General features: G+C 43.5%; 1 protein-coding gene and 1 long non-coding RNA gene across 7 annotated transcripts in view; one reads left to right on the top strand and one right to left on the bottom strand.

Moving 5' to 3' along the window:
* Positions 1–21,486, bottom strand: part of arhgap23b (Rho GTPase activating protein 23b) — a 73,821-nt gene that overhangs the window by 44,841 nt on the left and 7,494 nt on the right. For 2 of the 6 annotated variants that reach the window (XM_046369280.1, XM_046369278.1), the window contains exon 1: positions 1,483–1,794. The exons of 1 other annotated variant lie outside the window; for it this stretch is intronic. In XM_046369280.1, the coding sequence (XP_046225236.1) occupies positions 1,483–1,536 (54 nt within the window). In that variant the 5' untranslated portion in view covers positions 1,537–1,794. Of the gene's footprint in view, positions 1–1,482; positions 1,813–21,486 lie in introns of those variants that run through there. 3 more of the 6 variants (XM_046369281.1, XM_046369282.1, XM_046369277.1) reach the window with 3 other exon arrangements.
* Positions 1,250–8,605, top strand: LOC124048459. Its single transcript, XR_006841216.1, has 4 exons — positions 1,250–1,522; positions 2,616–2,699; positions 2,839–3,023; positions 7,950–8,605. It is a non-coding gene; the product is annotated as an uncharacterized LOC124048459 (long non-coding RNA).

The following is a 21,486-nucleotide window of genomic DNA, read 5'->3' as shown; positions in this document are numbered from 1 at the left end:
GAATCTGCTTGACTGAGCACACATAATCCGACGGGGGAATTTGGAAGAAAGTTAGACAACGGAAGACATTTGGAAGTTTGAGAAGTTGAATCAATGAACTTATGGAAACAAAATTGTCACATGTTGGTGCTTGAAATTTGGAACGGTAAACACAACACATGTAGCCTAAACTGAAGGTCAAACAAGCTATAAGTCAATGTGAACTACAAGTAAAACTATAAATAGTTTCATTTGACTTAATTTACTGTTATCTGAATTAACCTCCGTTGCAGCGCAACGGGTTAAACGTGGCCATCAGTTTGCCCGACAACATGTATGGCAACTTGAAGACAATGAGTCGTTTGCCAGTCTATATATGTCTCTCCAGCAGTTAAAGCACGGGATAACCCAGATTCCTGAAACAATGTAGCCCAAATGAACAACATATTTTCCCAAACCCTCTACATTGTAACAGTGAGGAAAGTGTAACGGCTACAATGTGCCTTCTGTCTACGGGGCTGCACCTGTGGGCTGACATATGGAAATTAATGCATTCTAACCCAATTTCATATCGTCTCACTCCCACATCCACCCACCCTTACTTATATTCTGATGGGGGGTGCATATGAGGCTCAAACATGTCCAGTAGTGCATTCATGGACCATGGTGGAAAATCATGTTGAGGTTTCCTTACAGTAGTTTATAACAGAATAATAAAGCATGTATTGTAGTGAAAAGCTCCTGGGGACGCCATTACAGTAATGAAAAAGCTTTTAGGTAGTAGCATGAAATCAAGTTGACAACACCACTTGAATTATTTACAAAACGCATTCGTCGTTTTGTCATATAACTTAGAGTGCATGCCTAAAATAATGTGGCCCCTATTTTTTTTTATCCGAACAAGCGGACGTTGCACATCTTTTATTTACTAATATATGTGAACATTGTGTTAATATCAAATAGTCGCACAACATCATATGTGATAATAGTTTGACAAGTCCAGTGTATAGTATAGACTATTGTGTGGTGCAGAAGATTGCAAAACAACATTACTGACAGTACAAGCTAAAGGCAGGCAGCCTTTGCATTACGTTTGTAGACTGATAGAAAGTGTAGCCTATACAACAAACGGTGGAGTCACTGAGTGTAGCCTACATTACATTCGTACACAATGAGTATACCCCCCCCCCCCCCCCCCCCGCGGAGAAGCTTACAATAAGAGCACAAACGTTTGCTCGCTGGAAAAATATTTAGCCTACCAGATATTTAGGTCCCGTGTGGCTCAGTTGGTAGAGCATGGCGGTTCCCACAGGAGACCAGTCCGAAAAAGTAGGAAAAATGTGTGCTCTGGAAATCGCTCTGGATAAAGAGCGGCTGCTAAATGACAACCAACAACAACATGTACCAGGAGAAAGACAAACTACTTTTTTTTCAATCAAATAACAGTTACAGTAAGTCAATCGCAATTGAAAGAAGTAACTTCTCAACGGCAAGTGCACTTACTTCGTTTCCAGAGCGAGGTGGAATTCCAACCAGGCAAAAGGTAACTCCATTCATTGGGCAGCTCGGAGCGTTTCTGCCTCAAAAGTTGTCACGGTGTTGTTGTAAACAAAAAAACAAATACTTGTAAACTATTTTACTGTCGACATTATGCCGACTCTATCACACAGGTAGGCTTTGCTCTCCCTCCCTGTAGTGTGGATAGGTAGAAATGTCCCCTCCCTCGGGTTTTGATTCTTTCGACGTCAATCTCCCATTTCTGTGTTACCGCGTTCCCACATACGCGCGAGCGCCGCGCAAACTCGAACGCAACCAAGGTCCCGTCCCGCCCCTCGTGGTTATGGGCGTGACCGAAACAGCAGCCAATGCGTTTTAGTAACGAATGGGCTGTACGGCTAAAATGAACGCGTTGGCGCGTTGGAGGTAGCGATCTCTACAATCAAGGGAGTGGCAATTAGTTGTCATGGTGCGGCAGCTGCAGCCTTCTCCGAATACTGGATTAGAAAAAGTGGATTTTCGATTCGTGTGGCTATTAGCGATGATTGTATGAGATTATTCCTCGGGTTCCTGAGTGGCGCAGCATTATAAGGATCTGCATCTCTAGTACTAGACGCGTCATTACAGACACCGCGATTTGATTCCAGGCTGTGTCACAACTGTCCGTAATTGGGAGTCCCATAGGGCGGCGCACAATTTGCCCAACGTCGTCCGGGTTTGACCGGTGTAAGCCATCATTGTAAATAAGAATTTGTTCTTAACTGACTTACTTTTTTTATGCAATTAGAGCAAAAAGTACAAAGAGCAAATAGTTACATTTGTAACAGTGCTCATGTTCTCATCTCTCCCCATACCATGCACATATAACAGAAACCCTAACAAAAATAGTTCAAAATATGGCAATAACTACAAGAGTAATTTATGGTGGAAAAGAACGATAGTTAGTGCGCTTGTCAGTGGCATGAATTTTAGTTGTGGTGCTGGTGTGTGTGTTTTTTGCACGAGTCAGAAATCTTGTTATTGTCATAGAAATGTCTGTGCCACTGTTTGGTATCTACAATGTGTTGCATTGTCTGTGTTAACGTTTTATGTTCTGCCTGTCTAAACTGCGATTTGCATCTTGTTTGTCTGTCATATAGACCTATTTAATCCAGGCTGAATCACATCCGGCCCTGGTTGGGAGTCCCATAGTGCGGCGCACAATTGGCACAGCGTCGTCCGGGGTAGGCCGTCTTTGTAAATAAGAATTAGTTCTTAATTGAGTTGCCTAGTTAAATAAAAGGTGAAATAAAACAATTCGATACTGTGACTTGTGTTTGCACATACTGTATGTTTTCTATAGCTCTCTCTGTGTATCTATAGAGCGCTGTGATAGGCATCTGTGGGAGAATCATCATGCCTGGAGCAAGAGTGTGTGTGCTGCACGTGGTCGCTGGAGCGAGACACACTCCAATGCTGATGTTAGCCGACATTCCCCTCAGGCCAGAGAATGGAGCATGCGTAGAGACAGTTGTTGTCGTCCCCCGTCCCCCCCTCACACACACACTGTGAGTCATTATGTAATAGCGTTGCATGAAAACAGTAAGGAGACAGAGGAAAGAAGAGGAGAATAATAGAGTATGTAATCTACATGTTCACTCTGATGCACAAGCACACACATATATGTCCCTAGAGTGGCCACTAAAGCCTAGTATCCACTTGTTTTTGACCTAAGCCAAGCTATATTGAAATTGCTCATGAGCATCCTGATGAAAATGCAGTCCAGTCCTTTTAGGGATTTTAGGATCTGCTTCTCATCTTCTCATCCTATGAATACTATAACCCAGATTTAACATCAGACTGCCCTTCTATCAACTGGTTATGGCTTGTCCAAATGGCATCCTATCCACTATATGGGCCGGGGTCAAAATAAGTGCACTATGTAGGGCAGGGGTGCTCAACTCTTAACCTACGAGGTCCAGAGCCTGCTAGTTTTTTCTTCTACATGATAATTAATTGCACCCACCTGGCGTCGTAGGTCAATATTAGTCCCCGATTAGAGGGCAACAATGAAAAAACACAGAGGAACTGGCTTCGAGGTCCAGAGTTGAGTTTGAAGGATATATGGAATAGCGTGACATTTGGGACACAACGTACATCACAATGTGAATTGGAACAGTCATATTTCATGTTTAGTAGATGGTAGAATCGCTTAACGCGGTTACATAACTGTTGCCCTGCCTTCCTGGGCTACGTGTATAGTATGTCATGGATGGAAAGGAGATGGGGGTTATTGTGCTCCTGCCTGTCTGGAAGCTCTTATCATAGGAAGCCAGGTTGTCTGCCCCACGTAGAACACTGAGAAAGGCTTTAATTAATAATCATTGATTATAGCTCTTTTCTACCGAGGAACTCAAAGCACTTTACATAGTAAGGGGAAAACTCACCTCCTCCACCACCAATGTGCAGCTTCCACCTGGGTGATGCACAGCAACCATTTTTGTGCCAGAACATTCACCACACATCAGCTGATATATGCCAATTAGGAATAAGAGGGATGATGGAATGGGGAATTTAGGCATGACACCAGGGTTAACACCTCTACTCTTACAATAAGTGCCATGGGATTTGAATTGACCACAGAGAGTCAGGACACCCGTTTAAAGTCCCATCTGAAAGACGGTGGTATGCTGCTGGCTTACCTCTGAAGCTAAGCAGGGTCGGAGGATTTAGAACATAGGCTACCACAGTGCACAACCTTTCCCTGAAGAATTCAAAAGTTAGTGTAGGCTATAGGAAAAGAGGGCATTCCTTGGCCCCCATTGTCCCCCAGAGACCCGTGAATGTTATGTCATCCTCCCATGAAAATATACAGGCTGTTTGGACCGACAGATCATTTTCACTCACAGATAAGTCCACAGGGCCAGTGTATTTGTAAGAGCCAGTGTAGCAGATGTGTATCCAGTCAAGATAAAATAGACACAGACAGCGCAAATCAACATGCCTGTATCATTTTCCCCTCTGATTCCTTTTTTGTCTCAAATCTATCCTCTTAATATGCCGCCGATATTGTTTCAAGATGCACTCCCTCATCGAGATATGCTTCCCATGTACAAAAATAGTGGTTTTATGCTAGATTTGCAAGATGGGTTCAGTTTTTTTATATGTAGTGCTATGTTAAACCAAGAGAGGGCAGGAGAATACAGACACACAACCACACACCACCAATTTCTCAATGATCAGTGGGAAAATAACTCTCTCTACCTACCACAATGAGCACACACATAGGTCAAGTATGATCTATCCAAGCAAAAAAATAAGCACCTATTAGCTAAACAAACAACAAGCAATGTCTCTTAAAATGCTATAACTAGCATCTGCATATTTATAATATAAAAGATAATGATTTTTTTCTGTTACTTCATCTGAAAATGTCATACGATTAGCCAGGTTCCCATTCAACCATTTGATGCGGATTAATTAACTGACACAAGAGAGAAGTCACGACCGGGCTGATGGAAACAGGAAATGCAGGTACGATTTTATAAATGTCGAGAGACTGTTTGTTAGACATGTTGGGATATTTTTGTGTTGGTTAAAATAATTATATGAGAAATGTCAGTGCACAACTTTATATAATAACCATCATATCGAAGTCCATTTGGGCGTCACACCATGTTGCATGGTCCTCCCACTACGATTTGGGAAAGCCTGCAGTTAATTAGGCTACACATTGAAAAAGCAGGGGCTCAACGTTGGTTTAAGAAATGAGGGGGACATTATTATTATTTATTTTTTTGTCAGATAAACACTCTAAACAGCCTACCCGACCGCTCGGAGGCATCCGCATGCTCCTAAAGCACACCGTTGCATCGTTCATATCACAATCCAAGGATAAAACTGTGTGTGGAGGGAGGGGGTGGAAGTTGCACCCCTGGAAATAAGCAATGATGAACTTCACAGGGTTGTGAAAGTGCACGGTTATGACTTTAATGCTCCTTTCCAATAAATATTGAGGGTTTTATTCCGGTGAAATGATGATCAATGCTTGGCTGCCATTTGACAAATAAAATAATCTCGCTCTTATCCATAATAATCTCATCATGTAGGTAGCCTAACCGTACCGTATTTGCGAGCTGTTGGCTAGAGTGCACATACTAAGACCAGAGTGGGCACATTTGCTATGTAACGCAACACTTTTTGTGACAAAACCATCAGTAGAGTTGAAATGGAATGTAAAATCCATTTAAATTGTATTTTTTATTTGGTACATGGGAATTTAACCTCAAAAGTTATTTTTATGTGCACTACGTCATCACACACTGCCTTTTATCCTCAATAAATCAGTAAAACAGAAACATCTCTGGTGGGAAAATGCGCATATTGGTTCATTCAGATTTGAGAATATTCGCATTAAAAACCTTCGCCATTTGAATGGGAACCTGTGACTATTTGGGGGTTTTCTTTTTGTTTTCTTTTTATATCACATTTGTGTTATATTTATTATGCATCGCTCTGTTGCCAATTGTTGTGTGCTGCTTCAGAAACCTTTGTTTCGATTAAGTAAATCATCTAGATGAATTACTGGGTGGCTTCCATCAGTGGCCTATAGATTAGGGTCACTGACTATAAACCCTCAAACAAAGGGGTACATCCGGGGTGGAAATATCGAATTACAAATACTCTCGTTACTTGAATTTAGTCGTTTTTCTGATTACATGTTGGGTGAATTCAGAATAAGTGGGACGCTTTTTGCATTTTGCATTTCCCCCTTCTGTAACCTCTTGTGACATCTATCCAACATATTAGCCCAGCAGATAATAGATTTCTGAAATCCTCAAGATGTTTTTACAATCCATAATAGAAGTGATTTAAAAAAAATACCAGATACCTTAATAGAAAATGACTCAAGTAAAAGTGAAAGTCACCGAGTAAAATACTACTTGAGTAAAAATCTAAAAGTATTAGGTTTTAAATATACTTAAAGATGCACTATGTAGAAATTGCTCTGCCATTTCCTGGTTGCTAAAATTCTAAACGTTTGCCTAATTTCAGTTTATGTGACAAAACAAGAAAGTATAGTGTAGAGAATCATTGTACCATCTAAACAGCTGTGAGATACAGTATATTTTCCCGAAAACCAAAAATACTGTATTTTCAGCTGTTGGAAGCTGCAGTACAAAACCGAAAGTAAAAGAGGCAAAAACAAAACTTAAGAACAGGAAGCATAGAAAAAGCCACATAGAATATCTACCACTTCTTAGACTTGCTTTCAATGAGAATGACAGCTCTATAACACATATTTCTATGTGAATTTGGTCGGAGTCTCCCAAAAAGTGACATATGGCAGACATCCCATTTTTAAAGACGGTTATTTCCATTGTTAGAGCGGCCACTAGGTTGGGCCACTAGGTTGGGCCACTAGGTTGGGCCACTAGAGTATCTGCTCAATATAATGGATAATCTGTGATATTACTCAAATGTAGACTTGCTTACTTACTACATCTCGACCGCTACATCCGGAGGTAGCGCCGGACAGTTGCCCCCCCTTGAAGCATGGTAGTATGAACAGAATTGTCTCATTGCGCCAACACTCCTGTATGAATGGTATAGGCAGAGCAATGTTATTTTTTAAAATGTATAGACATTTTTCCTAATATTTGAGGCATGTTTTATTGAGTTTTTACCCGGAATTTCAGTAACAGTCTGTTACATTTTGAAATGGTCGTAGTAGCTGTCGGCTGCACTGAGCCACATAAAACTATGGAAGCTCAACCCCCACCACCAAAAACATGTCAAAAGTAGATCATACAATCATTTTTTTATTTGTAACATTGTGTTGTCATTTCAGAGGTGGCACCACAGGTCCCAGAGTGGTGGTGGGGAAATAGTTTTCCTGGGGCCCCTGATACGGTGTAAACATTTTTTTTATATAGACTATGATGGAACAAGACAATTTTTCTAATCAGGTTTTATGTTTTATTTTTCAAAACAGGGTTGCATCATGTAGGCCTTTGCATCTGCAATGAAAAAGACACTCATACAGTATGTCATCACTATTGTGGTGATTGAGTAATTCCAGTCAATAATATTGTAATTAATAGGTCTAGGTAGCACCTTGCCACACCTGAAGTATGGCTAGGCTGAGAACAACACATTCTGAGAACCTTGTGTTTCTTAGGACAACCACACTCTCACTTAGCTATATGATTATTTTTCATACAACCTTCCCAGAACATTCTGGGAATGGTGCAGGATAGTTGCTTGGCTTTGGATCATTCTCAGCTCCTTTAAGGAATAAAATAACACTGTTTTCTTGCCATTTCATTACTTTAACAGACCGTTTCCTAAAAGTTGAATAAATGGTTCCATTTATGTACGTTCCTCCAACCGGTTTGACATTGGGAATGTTCTCAAAAAGTTCAGAGAACAGTGGGAATTTCAATACTTCCTCCAGTGGGAATTTCAATACTTTAACATAACGTTTCCAACAGGTTTCAAAGACAGAGGACGAGACAGAGCAACAGAGGCAGCATTCATCTGATGAAGATGATTTCTCCTCATCACTGATGCCCAGAAGGTCACAAGACACAGGGTGGCTGGATGGGTACGTTGCCTGTGTGTCAGACAAGAAGGACTTGCTTCATTCCTTTCCATACATCAATAAGCGGTCCCTGAAACTGAACACAGGCCTGCCTGCCGCCCGTGAACGTCTTTTGTTTTAGCTTTGTTGGACTGGTCTTCACTGCAAGGCGAGCCAGTATAGGCTTGATTCACTTTGGAAATCAGCGCCGGCTGAAACTGAACAGCCAGTTCAGAGAGAAAGTGAAAGCATTAGAACAAAAGTCATTTGTTTATGCGCGAGGAACACTACATAATCTAATGTACTCTAATGCAACATATGTAGCCCTTGCTCTATGTCAGGGGGGTTTGCTCGATACATTTTTATTTCCAGGATGTTCTGTTGTTGCCTCCAGAGCTCGTTTGACATCAAATCCTTTAGGTATGTTCACTGTGTAATTCATCAGTACATTTTAAGAGATTTTAATGTTGGATTTATTTTTCAAATATTAGTAATATTGACAAATCCTTCCTGTTTTGTATACAGACGTGCCTTGTACTCAAATACATTAAATGAGTTCATACTGTACATGAATTTCCTCTGCTCCTTTTTACATTTACTGCATGGAAAAGATCTGGTGTAACAACATTCCCGTAATCTTAGAGAAATTAGTTATAAGGTCAATGTTTTTGTTTTTTTAAGTAATGACATTACTTTTACTCTGAATACTTTTCAAATTAGCTCATTTTTACTTTTACTTGAGTCGTTTTTGAGACCAGTAGTTTTACTGCTACTTGAGTAGAATTTCATGTAAAGTAACAGTCCCTCTTACCCGAGTAGGATATTTCAGTACTTTTTCCACCCCTGCAAAGCATTCATTTTGACATATCACACCTACCTCCAAATATGTGTATCCAGGAAACACTGGCATAGAGGTATTATCATTATCTGTAACACCCGTCTGCCCTACAAAAAAAAGTAAGCCTACAGATTTAGTCTATATTCCGCTGTGCTAGAAAGTGATGAGGTAAAAATGAAGGGGATAGAAGCCAAAGCCAGGGAGGGAGGGGGGACGGGACTCCCCTGGGACAGGATGGGTGTGTGTGTGTGTCTGCGTGCCATAGACACTAATCTGGCCTTGTCCTGATGGGTTTCACCCCCGCCCCATGAGGTACCAACGCCACCCTCCCCCACACATCCCTCCAATCATCATGTACCCTGTGATCTTTTGAACACCCCCTTCCCCGATCGGATCAGATTACCCAACCCTACATCCAATTTTTACCCATAAGGAGGTTTACAAAATATCTAACCCTGGATCTGTGGTTAGGGGAGACTTCAACAAACCTGTCCTTTCCTCGACCCCCAAAACACGTTTCTTTCCTCCACAAGCAACCATCACACCACCACAATCGTCACAATGCAATGAGATGATATTATATGTAACATTACACATTCAATCACAAACAGCACGACCAAAAATGACAGACCACAGCCATATATAGTATTTACATGGCTCTGGGACAGATGAAAGAGCAATAAAAAAGAAAGAACGAAAGAAAGAAAGAAGGACAAAAAAGACAGCTGAAAACATGAAGTTCCAGATAGGCGTTAGGGCATAAACATCTGCCCTGGGAGGACAGACAGGGGGGTGTCCATCTGTCTATTTACAGGCTAGAGAGATTTCCCTAAATATCTAATCCACCTAATCCTTTCATCGTGGGTATGGAGAGAGCATGTAGCGACAAGGTCTGTCCACATGGGGGCGCCAAACGAACCCTAGCTGGCTGCGAGTGTGTGGATGAGTTTGGTAAAGTGATGAGTATTTCCATTGTGATTCGTTTGCTACTAAACTCAGAAAGAAAATAAACATCCTCTCACTGTCAATTTAACATGTGTAAATATTTGTATGAACATAGCAAGATTCAACAACTGAGACATGAACTGAACAAGTTCCACAGACATGTGACGAACAGAAATGTAATAATGTGTCCCCGAACAAAGGGCGGGGGGGGGTCAAAAGCAACAGTCAGTATCTGGTGTGGCCACCAGATGGAAGGTCATGTCAGGATGAGCCTGCAGGACGGGTACCACACGAGGGAGGAGGATGTCTTCCCTGTAATAAACAGCATTGAGATTGCCTGCAATCACAACAAGCTCAGTCCAATGATGCTGTGACACACCGTCCCAGACCATGACGGACCCTCCACCTCCAAATCGATCCCACTCCAGAGTACAGGCCTCGGTGTAACGCACATTCCTTCGACGATAAACGCGAATCCGACCATCACCTCTGGTGAGACAAAACCGCGACTCGTCAGTGAAGAGCACTTTTTGCCAGTCCTGTCTGGTCCAGGTTTGGCCCATAGGCGACATTGTTGCCAGTCATGTCTGGTGAGGACCTGCCTTAAAATAGGCCCACAAGACCTCAGTCCAGCCTCTCTCAGCCTATTGCGGACAGTCTGAGCACTGATGGAGGGATTGTTCGTTCCTGGTGTAACTCGGGCAGTTGTTGTTGCCATCCTGTACTTGTCCCGCAGGTGTGATGTTCGGATCCTGTGCAGTTGTTGTTACACGTGGTCTGCCACTGCGACAATGATCAGCTGTCCGTCCCGTCTCCCTGTAGCGCTGTTTTAGGCATCTCACAGTACGGACATTGTAATTTATTGCCCTGGCCACATCTGCAGTCCTCATGCCTCCTTGCAGGAAGCCTAAGGCACATTCATGCAGATGAGCAGGGACCCTGGGCATCTTTCTTTTGGTGTTTTTCAGAGTCAGTAGAAAGACCTCTTTAATAGTGTCCTAAGTTTTCATAACTGTGACCTTAATTGCCTACCGTCTGTAAGCTGTAAGTTTCTTAACGACAGGTGCATGTTCATTAATTGTTTATGGTTCATTGATCAAGCATGGGAAACAGTGATTACACCCTTTACAATGAAGTAATTTGGATTTTTACAAATGATCTTTGATAGACAGGGTCCTGAAAACGGGCCGTTTCTTTTTTTGCTGAGTTTACATGTGTGTACACAAGCACACATGCATGCTTGTGGGCACACACGCACACACACAGATGAGCACTTCATCTAATTTACACCTCGGTTTAGCAAACACACTAATCAAAAGTGACCCATTGCATAAACATAGCAAACACTTTGTGCAAACCAAGGGAAATGAACAACTCCGTGTATACCATTTAGGCATCACTTTACAAAAATGTCCACAGACTATCCACACTAACTCAATGCCAATCCACAATTCTCTACCCACTCAGACACAACCTACGCTGCTGCTAAAATGATTATTGATTAGATTTATTACTCCATTATGATGCTGTCCATTGATTATTGATTGCCATTACCATTAGTATTTATATCGATTTATCCAGCAACTGGTCACTTTTTCTCCTGTTTACACGTATATATTAGCTTTAGTATATTGCCATAACTATTTATATACAGTGCCTTCGGGAAAGTATTCAGACCCCTTGACTTTTTTCACATTTTGTTACATTACAGACTAATTGTATAATAGATTTTTTTAAACAATTCCTCAGCAATCCTCACACAATACCCTAAAATGACAAAGCAAAAACGGTCTTTTTAAAAATTTAGCTAAATGATTACACATAATATACAGAAATACATTATTTACATAAGTATTCAGCCCCTTTACTATGAGACTCGAAATTGAACTCAGGTGCATCCTGTTTCTATTGATCATCCTTGAGATGTTTCTACAACTTGATTGTAGTCCACCTGTGGTAAATTCAATTGATTGGACATGATTTGGAAAGGCACACACCTGTTCATTTAAAGTCCCACAGTTGACAGTGAGTGTTAGAGCAAAAACCAAGTAATGAGGACAAATTAATTATTCGTAGGGCTCCGAGACAGGATTGTGTCGAGGCACAGATCTAGGGAAGGCTACTTAAACATTTCTGCAGTATTGAAGGTCCCCAAGAACACAGTGGCCTCCATCATTCTTAAATGGAAGATGTTTGGAACCGCCAAGACTCTTCCTAGAGCTGGTCGCCATGCCAACTGAGCAATCGGGGGACAAGGACCTTGGTCAGGGAGGTGACCAAGAACCTGATGGTCACTCTGACAGAGCTCTAGAGTTCCTTTGTGGAGATGGGAGAACCTTCCAGAAGACATCCATCTCTGCAGCACTCCACCAATCAGGCCTTTATGGTAGAATGGCACGGCGGATGCCAATCTTCAGTAATAGACACATGACAGCCCGCTTGGAGTTTGCTAAAATGCACCTAAAGGATCACCTTCTAAAAGGACATTGACCTAAAGCACACATCGAAGACAATGCAGGTGTGGCTTCGGGACAAGTCTGTGAATGTCCTTGAGTGGCCCGGCCAGAGCCTGGACTTGAACCCGATCGAACATCTCTGGAGAGTCCTGAAAATAGCTGTGCAGCAACGCTCCCCACCCAACCTGACAGAACTTGAGAGCATCTGCAGAGAAGAACGGGAGAAACTCCGCAAATACAGGTGTGCCTAACTTGTAGCGTCATACCTAAGTAGAATCGATGCTGTAATCGCTGCCAAAGGTGCTTCACCAAGTACTGAATAAAGGTTCTGAATAATTATGTAAACTTGATATTTCATTTTAAAATGTTGAATAAATTAGAAAACATTTCTAAAAACCTGTTTTTTATTTGTCATTATGGGAGATTGTGTGTAGATTGATGTGGGGGGGAAAAATATTGAATCCATTTTAGAATAAGGCTGTAACTTAACAAAAGGGCTCTGAATACTTTCTGTAGGCTCTGTATTCCTGCTACCAGTCACTTTTCTGCCCTGTTTACATGTATATTCTATTACCATTCACTTGTATGTATAAACTCACCATGACCACTCCAGTACCCCTGCACATTTAATAAGGTATAGGCACTGAATAGTATATACTTTCATTCTTGTGTATCTTTAACTCACATCGTCGTTCTTGCGTGTTTTGTTGTTCTATTTTAATTGTTATAATTATTTTAATGTTCTATTATATTATTATTATCACTGCATTGTTGAGAAAGAATTGAACTGTACTGTTTTACAGCTGTCGTATCCTGTGTACATTGCGAATAAACTTTGAAACTCGAAACTCATTTAAATGGAGATGTGTCCCAACCCTGTAAAACAGAATGGATTTGGACCTAACTCCCAACTCGAAACTATGACAGAGATGTAAAACTACATGAGACTGATCTAAAGTGAGTGTCCTATAAAGTACTGGTGCTCTGGGAAGCTGTAATGATTGAATCAGCAAATCAACTATGACTGTACCAGGACAGACCGTCCCCGGGAGGAAAGAAGAGACATGACTTTTGTTATGTGAATGTGAGCGTAAATAAATATTTTTTTTTCTCCTCAAATTCAAATTGCATTAGGTTACATTGTATGGAAGTGTATGTATACACGGAGTTCTCAAAACATTAGGAACACCTTCCTAATATTGAGTTGCACCCCCTTTTGCTCTCAGAACAGCCTTAATTCGCCGGGCATGGACTCTAACAGGTATAGAAAGCGTTCCACAGGGATGCTGGCCAATGTTGAATCCAATGCTTCCCACAGTTGTGTCAAGTTGGCTGGTAGTGGATCTCCACTCCAAATATCTTTTTCCATCTCATCCCACAGATGTTCGATTGGATTGAGTGAGATCTGGTGACTGGAAAGGCCACTGCAGTCAGCTGAATCCACTGTCAAATCCGTAGAACCATTCCTGGACTATCCTGGCCTGTGTGGCATGGGGCATTACCGTGCTGAACAAAATCCATTTGCAGATACACTGCTGCCAGTAAGGGATGTACCTGATTGGCAATGATGTTCATACCTGTATATCCTGTGGCATTCAAAAGTGTCACCACTTTTATCAAGGGGTCGAATGTGTGCCATGAAAAGACACCCGGCGCTGCCACCACCACCAGCTTGCAATGTTGACATGCGGCATGATGGATGCATGTACTTATGTGGTTTTCTCCAAACAACAGGAACCGGGGATTCATCAGACCAGGCAATGTAATTCCAATTCTCCAGCGTCCAATGTTTTCGTTCCTTAGCCCACTGCCACCACAGTTATTTGTTTTCTGCTGAAAGTAGTGGAACTCTGTAAGGTTGTCGACTGCCATACCCCATTTTTGTCAAGGTACGACGAGTTGTGCATTCTTTTATGGGTCTTTGGCCACCAAAGTTGTACTGGACTGTCAGTTGACCAAGTGTAGCCCGTCAGTTGCTCTGCACAATCCGTGTCCTCTTTCATCAATGAACCGTTTTCGACCACTGGCTTGCCGTCGGCTGTCTGTCCTTTGAGTGGTGGACCATTCTTGATACACAAGGGAAACTGTTGAGCATGAAAAACCCAGCCGCGTTGCAGTTCTTGACACTCAAACCAATGTGCCTGGCACCTACTGACATACCACGTTCAAAGGCACTTAAATATTTTGCCTTGCCCATTCACCCTCTGAATGGCACACATACACAATCCATGTCTCAATTACCATAAGGCTTAAAAATCCTCCTTTAACCGGTCTCCTCCCCTTCATCTACACTGATTGAAGTGGATTTAACAGGTGACATCAATAAGGGATCATAGCTTTCAGCTGGATTTACCTGGTCAGTCTATGGTCATGGAAAGAGCATGTCTTGTACACTCAGTGTATGTTAGGGTAGTGTTGACAAGCAAGTCAGCACTACTTTGAATCGCTGTCTTAGGCAGCCCTTCTCTCTTTTCTCCCCCCATGTACCGTATTGTCCTGTGTACAGTAATTCATTAGCAAAGCAGCCTATGACCAGAAAAGCCTTATCATGTCTACCAGTCTCTCTTTCTGCTTGTGTGTGTGTGTGTGTGTGTGTGTGTGTGTGTGTGTGTGTGTGTGTGTGTGTGTGTGTGTGTGTGTGTGTGTGTGTGTGTGTGTGTGTGTGTGTGTGTGTGTGTGTGTGTGTGTGTGTGTGTGTGTGTGTGTGTGTGTGTGTGTGTGTGTGTGTGTGCCATCACATCTACCAGAGTCTGTCTGTGTTAATCCTTACAGAGAACAGACCTACATTCTGTTACACAACATTAATCCTCTCTGAGCTTAGGCCCACCCCTCACACTGCTACACACACACACACACACACACACACACACACACACACACACACACACACACACACACACACACACACACACACACACACACACACACACACACACACACACACACACACACAAAATAACACTGCTATCAATATCTCTCTAAAAAATGCAGGATATACTTCTTGTTTTTTACCCTGCTGTCTGCAGTCAAATTATGGCGAAGGTAACAAAATAGCAGTTACATGTTATATGTACAGTTGAAGTCGCAAGTTTACATAAAACTCAGCCAAATACATTTAAACTCAGTTTTTCACAATTCCTGACATTTAATCAGAGTAGAAATTCCCTGTCTTAGGTCAGTTAGGAACACCAATTTATTTTAAGAATGTGAAAATAGTAGAGTAATAATAATAATAGTAGAGAGAATGATTTATTTCAGCTTTTATTTCTTTCATCTCATTCCCAGTGGGTTAGAAGTTTACATACACTCAACTAGTATTTGGTAGCATTGCCTTTAAATTCTTTAACTTGGGTCAAATGTTTCGGCTAGCCATCCACAAGCTTCCCACAATAAGTTGGGTGAATTTTGGCCAATTCCTCCTGAGAGAGCTGGTGTAACTGAGTCAGGTTTGTTGGCCTCCTTGCTTGCACACACTTTTTCAGTTCTGTCCACAAATGTTATATTGGATTGAGGTCAGGGCTTTGTGATGGCCACTCCAATATCTTGACTTTGTTGTTCTTAAGCCATTTTGCCACAACTTTGGAAGTATGCTTGGGGTCATTGTCCATTTGGAAGACCCATTTGCGAAAAAGCTTTAACTTCCTGACTGATGTCTTGAGATGTTGCTTCAATATATCCACGTAATTTTCCAACCTCATGATGCCATCTATTTTGTGAAGTGCACCAGTCCCTCCTGCAGCAAAGCACCCCCACAACATGATGCTGCCACCCCCATGCTTCACGGTTGGGATGGTGTTCTTCGGCTTGCAAGCATCCCACTTTTTCCTCCAAACATAACAATGGTCATTATGGCCAAACAGTTCTATTTTTGTGTCATCAAACCAGAGGACATTTCTCCAAAAAGTAGGATCTTTGTCCCCATGTGCAGTTGCAAACCGTAGTCTGGCTTTTTTATGGAGGTAATGGAGCAGTGGCTCCTTCCTTGCTGAGTGGCCTTTCAGGTTATGTCGATATAGGACTCGTTTTACTGTGGATATAGATACTTTTGTACCTGTTTCCACAAGCATCTTCACAGGGTCCTTTGCTGTTGTTCTGGGATTGATTTGCACTTTTCACACCAAAGTACGTTCATCTTTAGGAGACAGAACGTGTTTCCTTCCTGAGCAGTATGACGGCTGTGTGGTCCCATGGTGTTTATACTTGCGTACTATTATTTGTAAAGATGAATGTGGTGCCTTCCGGCGTTTGGAAATTGCTCCCAAGGATGAACCAGACCTGTGGAGGTCTACAATTTTTTTTCTCAGGTCTTGGCTGATTTCTTTTTATTTTCCCTTGATGTCAAGCAAAGGGGCACTGAGTTTGAAGGTAGGCCTTGAAATACATCCACAGGTACACCGCCAATTGACTCAAATGATGTCAATTAGCCTATCAGACGCTTCTAAAGCCATGACATAATTTTCTGGAATTTTCCAAGCTGTTTAAAGGCACAGTCAACTTAGTGTATGTAAACTTCTGACCCACTGGAATTGTAATACAGTGAATTATAAGTGAAATAATCTGTCTGTAAACAAGTTTTGGAAAAATGACTTGTGTCATGCACAAAGTAGATGTCCCTAACCGACTTGCCAAAACTATAGTTTGTTAACAAGAAATTTGTGGAGTGGTTGAAAAACAAGTTTTAATGACTCCAACCTAAGTGTATGTAAACGTCCAACTTCAACTGTATATATAGTTTCCCCCTTGGAGGACCAGCCCTTTTTGTGTGCATTGTGTTGTTTAAATTGAACCAGGACACTGATGACTTGCAGCTAGGGTGGGGAATCGACAGCACTCGTTAATCTGAAGATAAGGTACGGTTGACCCCTTAACATGTGTGGTCAAATACTTCTCTTCAGAACGGCTCCCTGCTCATGCATGTTTTCCTCTGCCCTTCTGTCGCCAGGCCATGGGATCCAAGGAAACACATGACACATTTTTAAGAGCATAGGGCATAAATACGCAAGACCCATCTTTTTGTGTTGAAACAATACTGTGTTCTGTTTTCTGTTTTCAAATACTGTCGTCAAATGTAAATCACAATTTGTACACAACTGTACAATCATTCTGCCGTCTAAACTGCTGTGAAGTATATTTTCAATAACAAAAAAAGATTGTATTTTCAGCTTTTTAAAAAGCTGGTGTAAAGTGAAGTGAAAGATACCAAAAACTCAACTTAAGAACGGGAAGCATCGTGCAGATGGAACAGATCGTGCGCTTCTTAGACTTGCTTTCAATGAAAACGACAGATCTATAACGCATATTTCGATGTGAATTTGGTCGGGTCGCCCCAAAAAGTGACATATTGCAGCTTTCAAAATGGAGCATGAAATAAAGAGACTGCCCCTAGGTGTAGTACACTCATTGACCATGCAGGTTTGTTGTTCTCTATTCAAAAACAGACGGAGAGGACCCTCAGGGAGGCACACACTCTGGAAGAGAGCCCATTATCTGGTGGACACACACAGTATACACACACACATACACAGTATACACACACACAGTATACACACACAGTACACACACACACACACACACACACACACACACACACACACACACACACACACACACACACACACACACACACACACACACACACACACACACACACACACACACACACACACACACACACACACACACACACACACACACACAAAAACATACACGGTATACACACACATGCCAGGCAAATACACGCACATATACATCCACACTCACGTTACATCCACAACCACGCACGTGAGATATTTATAGCGCTGATGAAGTTCAATGTACTGGAGTGCTAGACAGGACACACACACACACACACGCACACACATGGATACACTAATGGACACACGGATGGATAGATGGATGGACAGACGAATAGACGGACAGTCAAACACACTACGCACACAACATTCGCGCAGGCAGTGTTTCGTTTATTAGGATCCCCATTAGCGACTGCACCCACGGGGTCCACATAAAACATAGAAATACAGGACAAAGTATAGAACAGTTATAAACAAGAACAACATAAGACATTACATTGGATTCAAAATAAAACATGTATAAGAATTATATTAAGCTACGTGAAAGACACCAAGAGACAACAAAAATACTATTTACACGCCATTCATATATATACATGATTATTTGTTATAAACAGTACAGTTCAAATGAAGTGTGAATAAGAACTTGTTCTTAACCGACTTGCCTGGTTAAATAAAAATTGATTTTGAAGAAAGAGGAGAGGCTCTGCGATACAATATGTGTCACGCCTTGGTCATTGTATCTTGTGTTTTTGTTTGTCATGTTTTGTCATTGATTATCATGTCTTGTCTCTGTGCTTCCCTTCTATTCGTTTCCCTCTGCTGGTCTTATTAGGTTCTTTCCCTCTTTCTATCCCTCTCTCTCCCCCTCCCTCTCTCCCTCTCTCTCTCTCTCTCTCTATCGTTCCGTTCCTGCTCCCAGCTGTTCCTCATTGTCCTAACTACCTCATTTACTCTTTTCACACCTGTCCCCTATTTTGCCCTCTGATTAGAGTCCCTATTTCTCCCTCTGTTTTCCGCTTCTGTCCTTGTCGGATCCTTGCTTGATGTTCGCTGTTCTGTGTCCTTGTTCCGCCCTGTCGTGTTTTACCTTCTTCAGATGCTGCGTGTGAGCAGGTGTCAATGTCAGCTACGGCCGGTGCCTTCCCGAAGCGACCTGCAGTCTGTGGTCGCGTCTCCAGTCATTCCTCTCTACTGACGAGTGGATTTCAGTTTTCCTGTTTTTGCATTGACCTAGATAATATCCAGGATTATCGCTTTTGTTTAAAACTGGAATAAAGACTCTGTTTCCGTTAAGTCGCTTTTGGGTCCTCATTCACCTGCATAACATTGTTATATGTTTGGGTAGGCCAGGGTGTGACATGGGTTTATATGTTGTATTTCGTATTGGGGTTTGTATTATTTGGGAGTGTGTATTATTAGGGGTGTGTCTAGTTAGGCTTGGCTGCCTGAGGCGATTCCTAATTGGAGTCAGCTGATTCTCGTTGTCTCGGATTGGGAACCGTATTTAGGTAGCCTGAGTGCGCGATGTAGTTCGTGGGTGATTGTACCTGTCTCTGTGTTAGTCACCAGATAGGCTGTAATTAGTTTCTCTCGTTTGTTGTTTTCTTCTTCAGTTATTTCATGTACCGCATTATCTTCATTAAAAGTCATGAGTAACCTAAACGCTGCATTGCTGCATTTCGGTCTGACTCTCTTCAAACAACAGATGAACTACGTTACAGAATCACCCACCACCATTCACAGACCGAGCAGCGTGTGAACTGGCAGGATCTAAAGGAGGACGTTATGGACGGCAGAAGCAGGGATTATACGACGTGGGAAGAAATCGACAGGTGGGCGGCCGACCCAGAGCGAGTGCAGGAGCCCGCCTGGGATTCCCTACAGCAATGCGAAGAGGGCTATACACGTATGGAATCGAAAAGGAAAGCACGGTTATACAGAGCGAAAAACCGAAGGTAACGGGAAAGCGCAGAGAGAGAGTGGCTGAGTCAGGAATCAGACCTGAGCCTACTCTCCCTGTTAATCGTGAAGAGCAGTTGCAATGGGAGAGACTGCATCATTTGGAGATTTGGACATGGGAGGAGGAATTAGACGGTAAAGGACCCTGGGCGCAGCCGGGAGAATATCGCCGTCCCAAGGAGGTAATAGAAGCAGCTAAAGCGGAGAGGCGCATGTATGAGGAGGCAGCACGGTGACGAGGTTGGAAACCGGAAAGTCACCCCAAAAAAATTATTGGGGGGGGGCTCAGGGAGAGTATGGCTGAGTCAGGAGATAGACCTGAGCCAACTCTCCTTGTTCATCGTGAGGAGCCAAGGAGGAGACCAGAACCAGAGCCAGTGTTAGAGGTGAGCGAAGCAGAGACTGTGAAGGAGTTAATGGGGAAAGTGGAGTGGAGAGTAATGAGGGAGTTGCTAGCTTGGTGCTATAGATATAATATTCGTCCGACGGATCGTGTCGGGGATTTGATAGCACCTGAGTTAGCGCTCTATACTCAACCTGAGGTGCGTGTTAGTCGGCTGGTGAAGTTGGTGCCAGCCTCACGCACCAGGCCTCCTGTGCACATCCCTAGCCTTGCACGTCCTGTGCCTACACTGCTCTCAAGATCTCCAGTACGCCTTCACGGTCTAGCCCATCCTGTGCCACCTCCACACACCAGTCCTCCGGTAGCAGCTCCCCGCACCAGGCTTCCTGTGCGTGTCCTCGATCCAGTACCACCAGTTCCAGCACCACGCACCCTCCAGTGCCTCTGCCCAGTGCGCCAGTGCTCCCCTGCCCAGCGCCGCCAGTGCTCCCAGTCTGCCCAGTGCCGCCAGTGCTCCCAGTCTGCCCAGCGCCGCCAGTGCTCCCAGTCTGCTCAGCGCCGCCAGTGCTCCCAGTCTGCCCAGCGCCGCCAGTCTGCCCAGCGCCGCCAGTGCTCTCAGTCTGCCCAGCGCAGCCAGAGCCTTTCTCCTCTCCTGCGCTGCCGGAGTCTCCTGTCTGTCCAGCGCCACCAGTGCTCCCAGTCGGCCCAGCGCGTCCAGTGCGCCTCGCCTGTTTAGCGCAGCCAGAGCTTTTCTCCTCTCCTGCGCTGTTGGAGTCTCCCGCCTGTTCAGCGCAGCCAGAGCCTTTCTCCTCTCCTGCGCTGCCGGAGTCTCCTGTCTGCCCAGCGCCGCCAGTCGGCCCAGCGTCACCAGTCTGCCAGGATCCACCAGAAGTGCCAGTCTGCCAGGATCCGCCAGAAGTGCCAATCTGCCAAGATCTTCTAGATCGGCCAGACAACCTGAATCATCCAGTTCCACCAGCCAGCCAGGATTTACCGGAGCCTACTACCTGCCTGAGCTTCCTCTCAGTACTTGGCTTCCTCTCTGTACTGGGCTCCCTCTCAGTACCGGGCTTCCCCTCAGTACCGGGCTGCTTCGGTCCCGGGCTGCCCCTCTGTCCTGAGATGCCCCTCTGTCCTGAGATGCCCCTCTGTCCTGAGTTGCCCCTCTGTCCCGAGTTGCCCCTCTGTCCCGAGCTGCCCCTCTGTCCCGAGCTGCCCCTCTGTCCCGAGCTGCCCCTCTGTCCCGAGCTGCCCCTCGGTCCCGAGCTGCCCCTCAGTTATGTGGGGATCAGGGTGAGGACTATTAGGCCATGGTCGGCGGAGAAGGTGGA

Source organism: Oncorhynchus gorbuscha, linkage group LG11 (genome assembly GCF_021184085.1).
Source record: "Oncorhynchus gorbuscha isolate QuinsamMale2020 ecotype Even-year linkage group LG11, OgorEven_v1.0, whole genome shotgun sequence".
In the NCBI taxonomy this organism is placed as follows: domain Eukaryota; kingdom Metazoa; phylum Chordata; class Actinopteri; order Salmoniformes; family Salmonidae; genus Oncorhynchus; species Oncorhynchus gorbuscha.
Note: the sequence above shows the minus strand (reverse complement) of the source record. Positions and strands in the feature narration are given on the sequence as shown.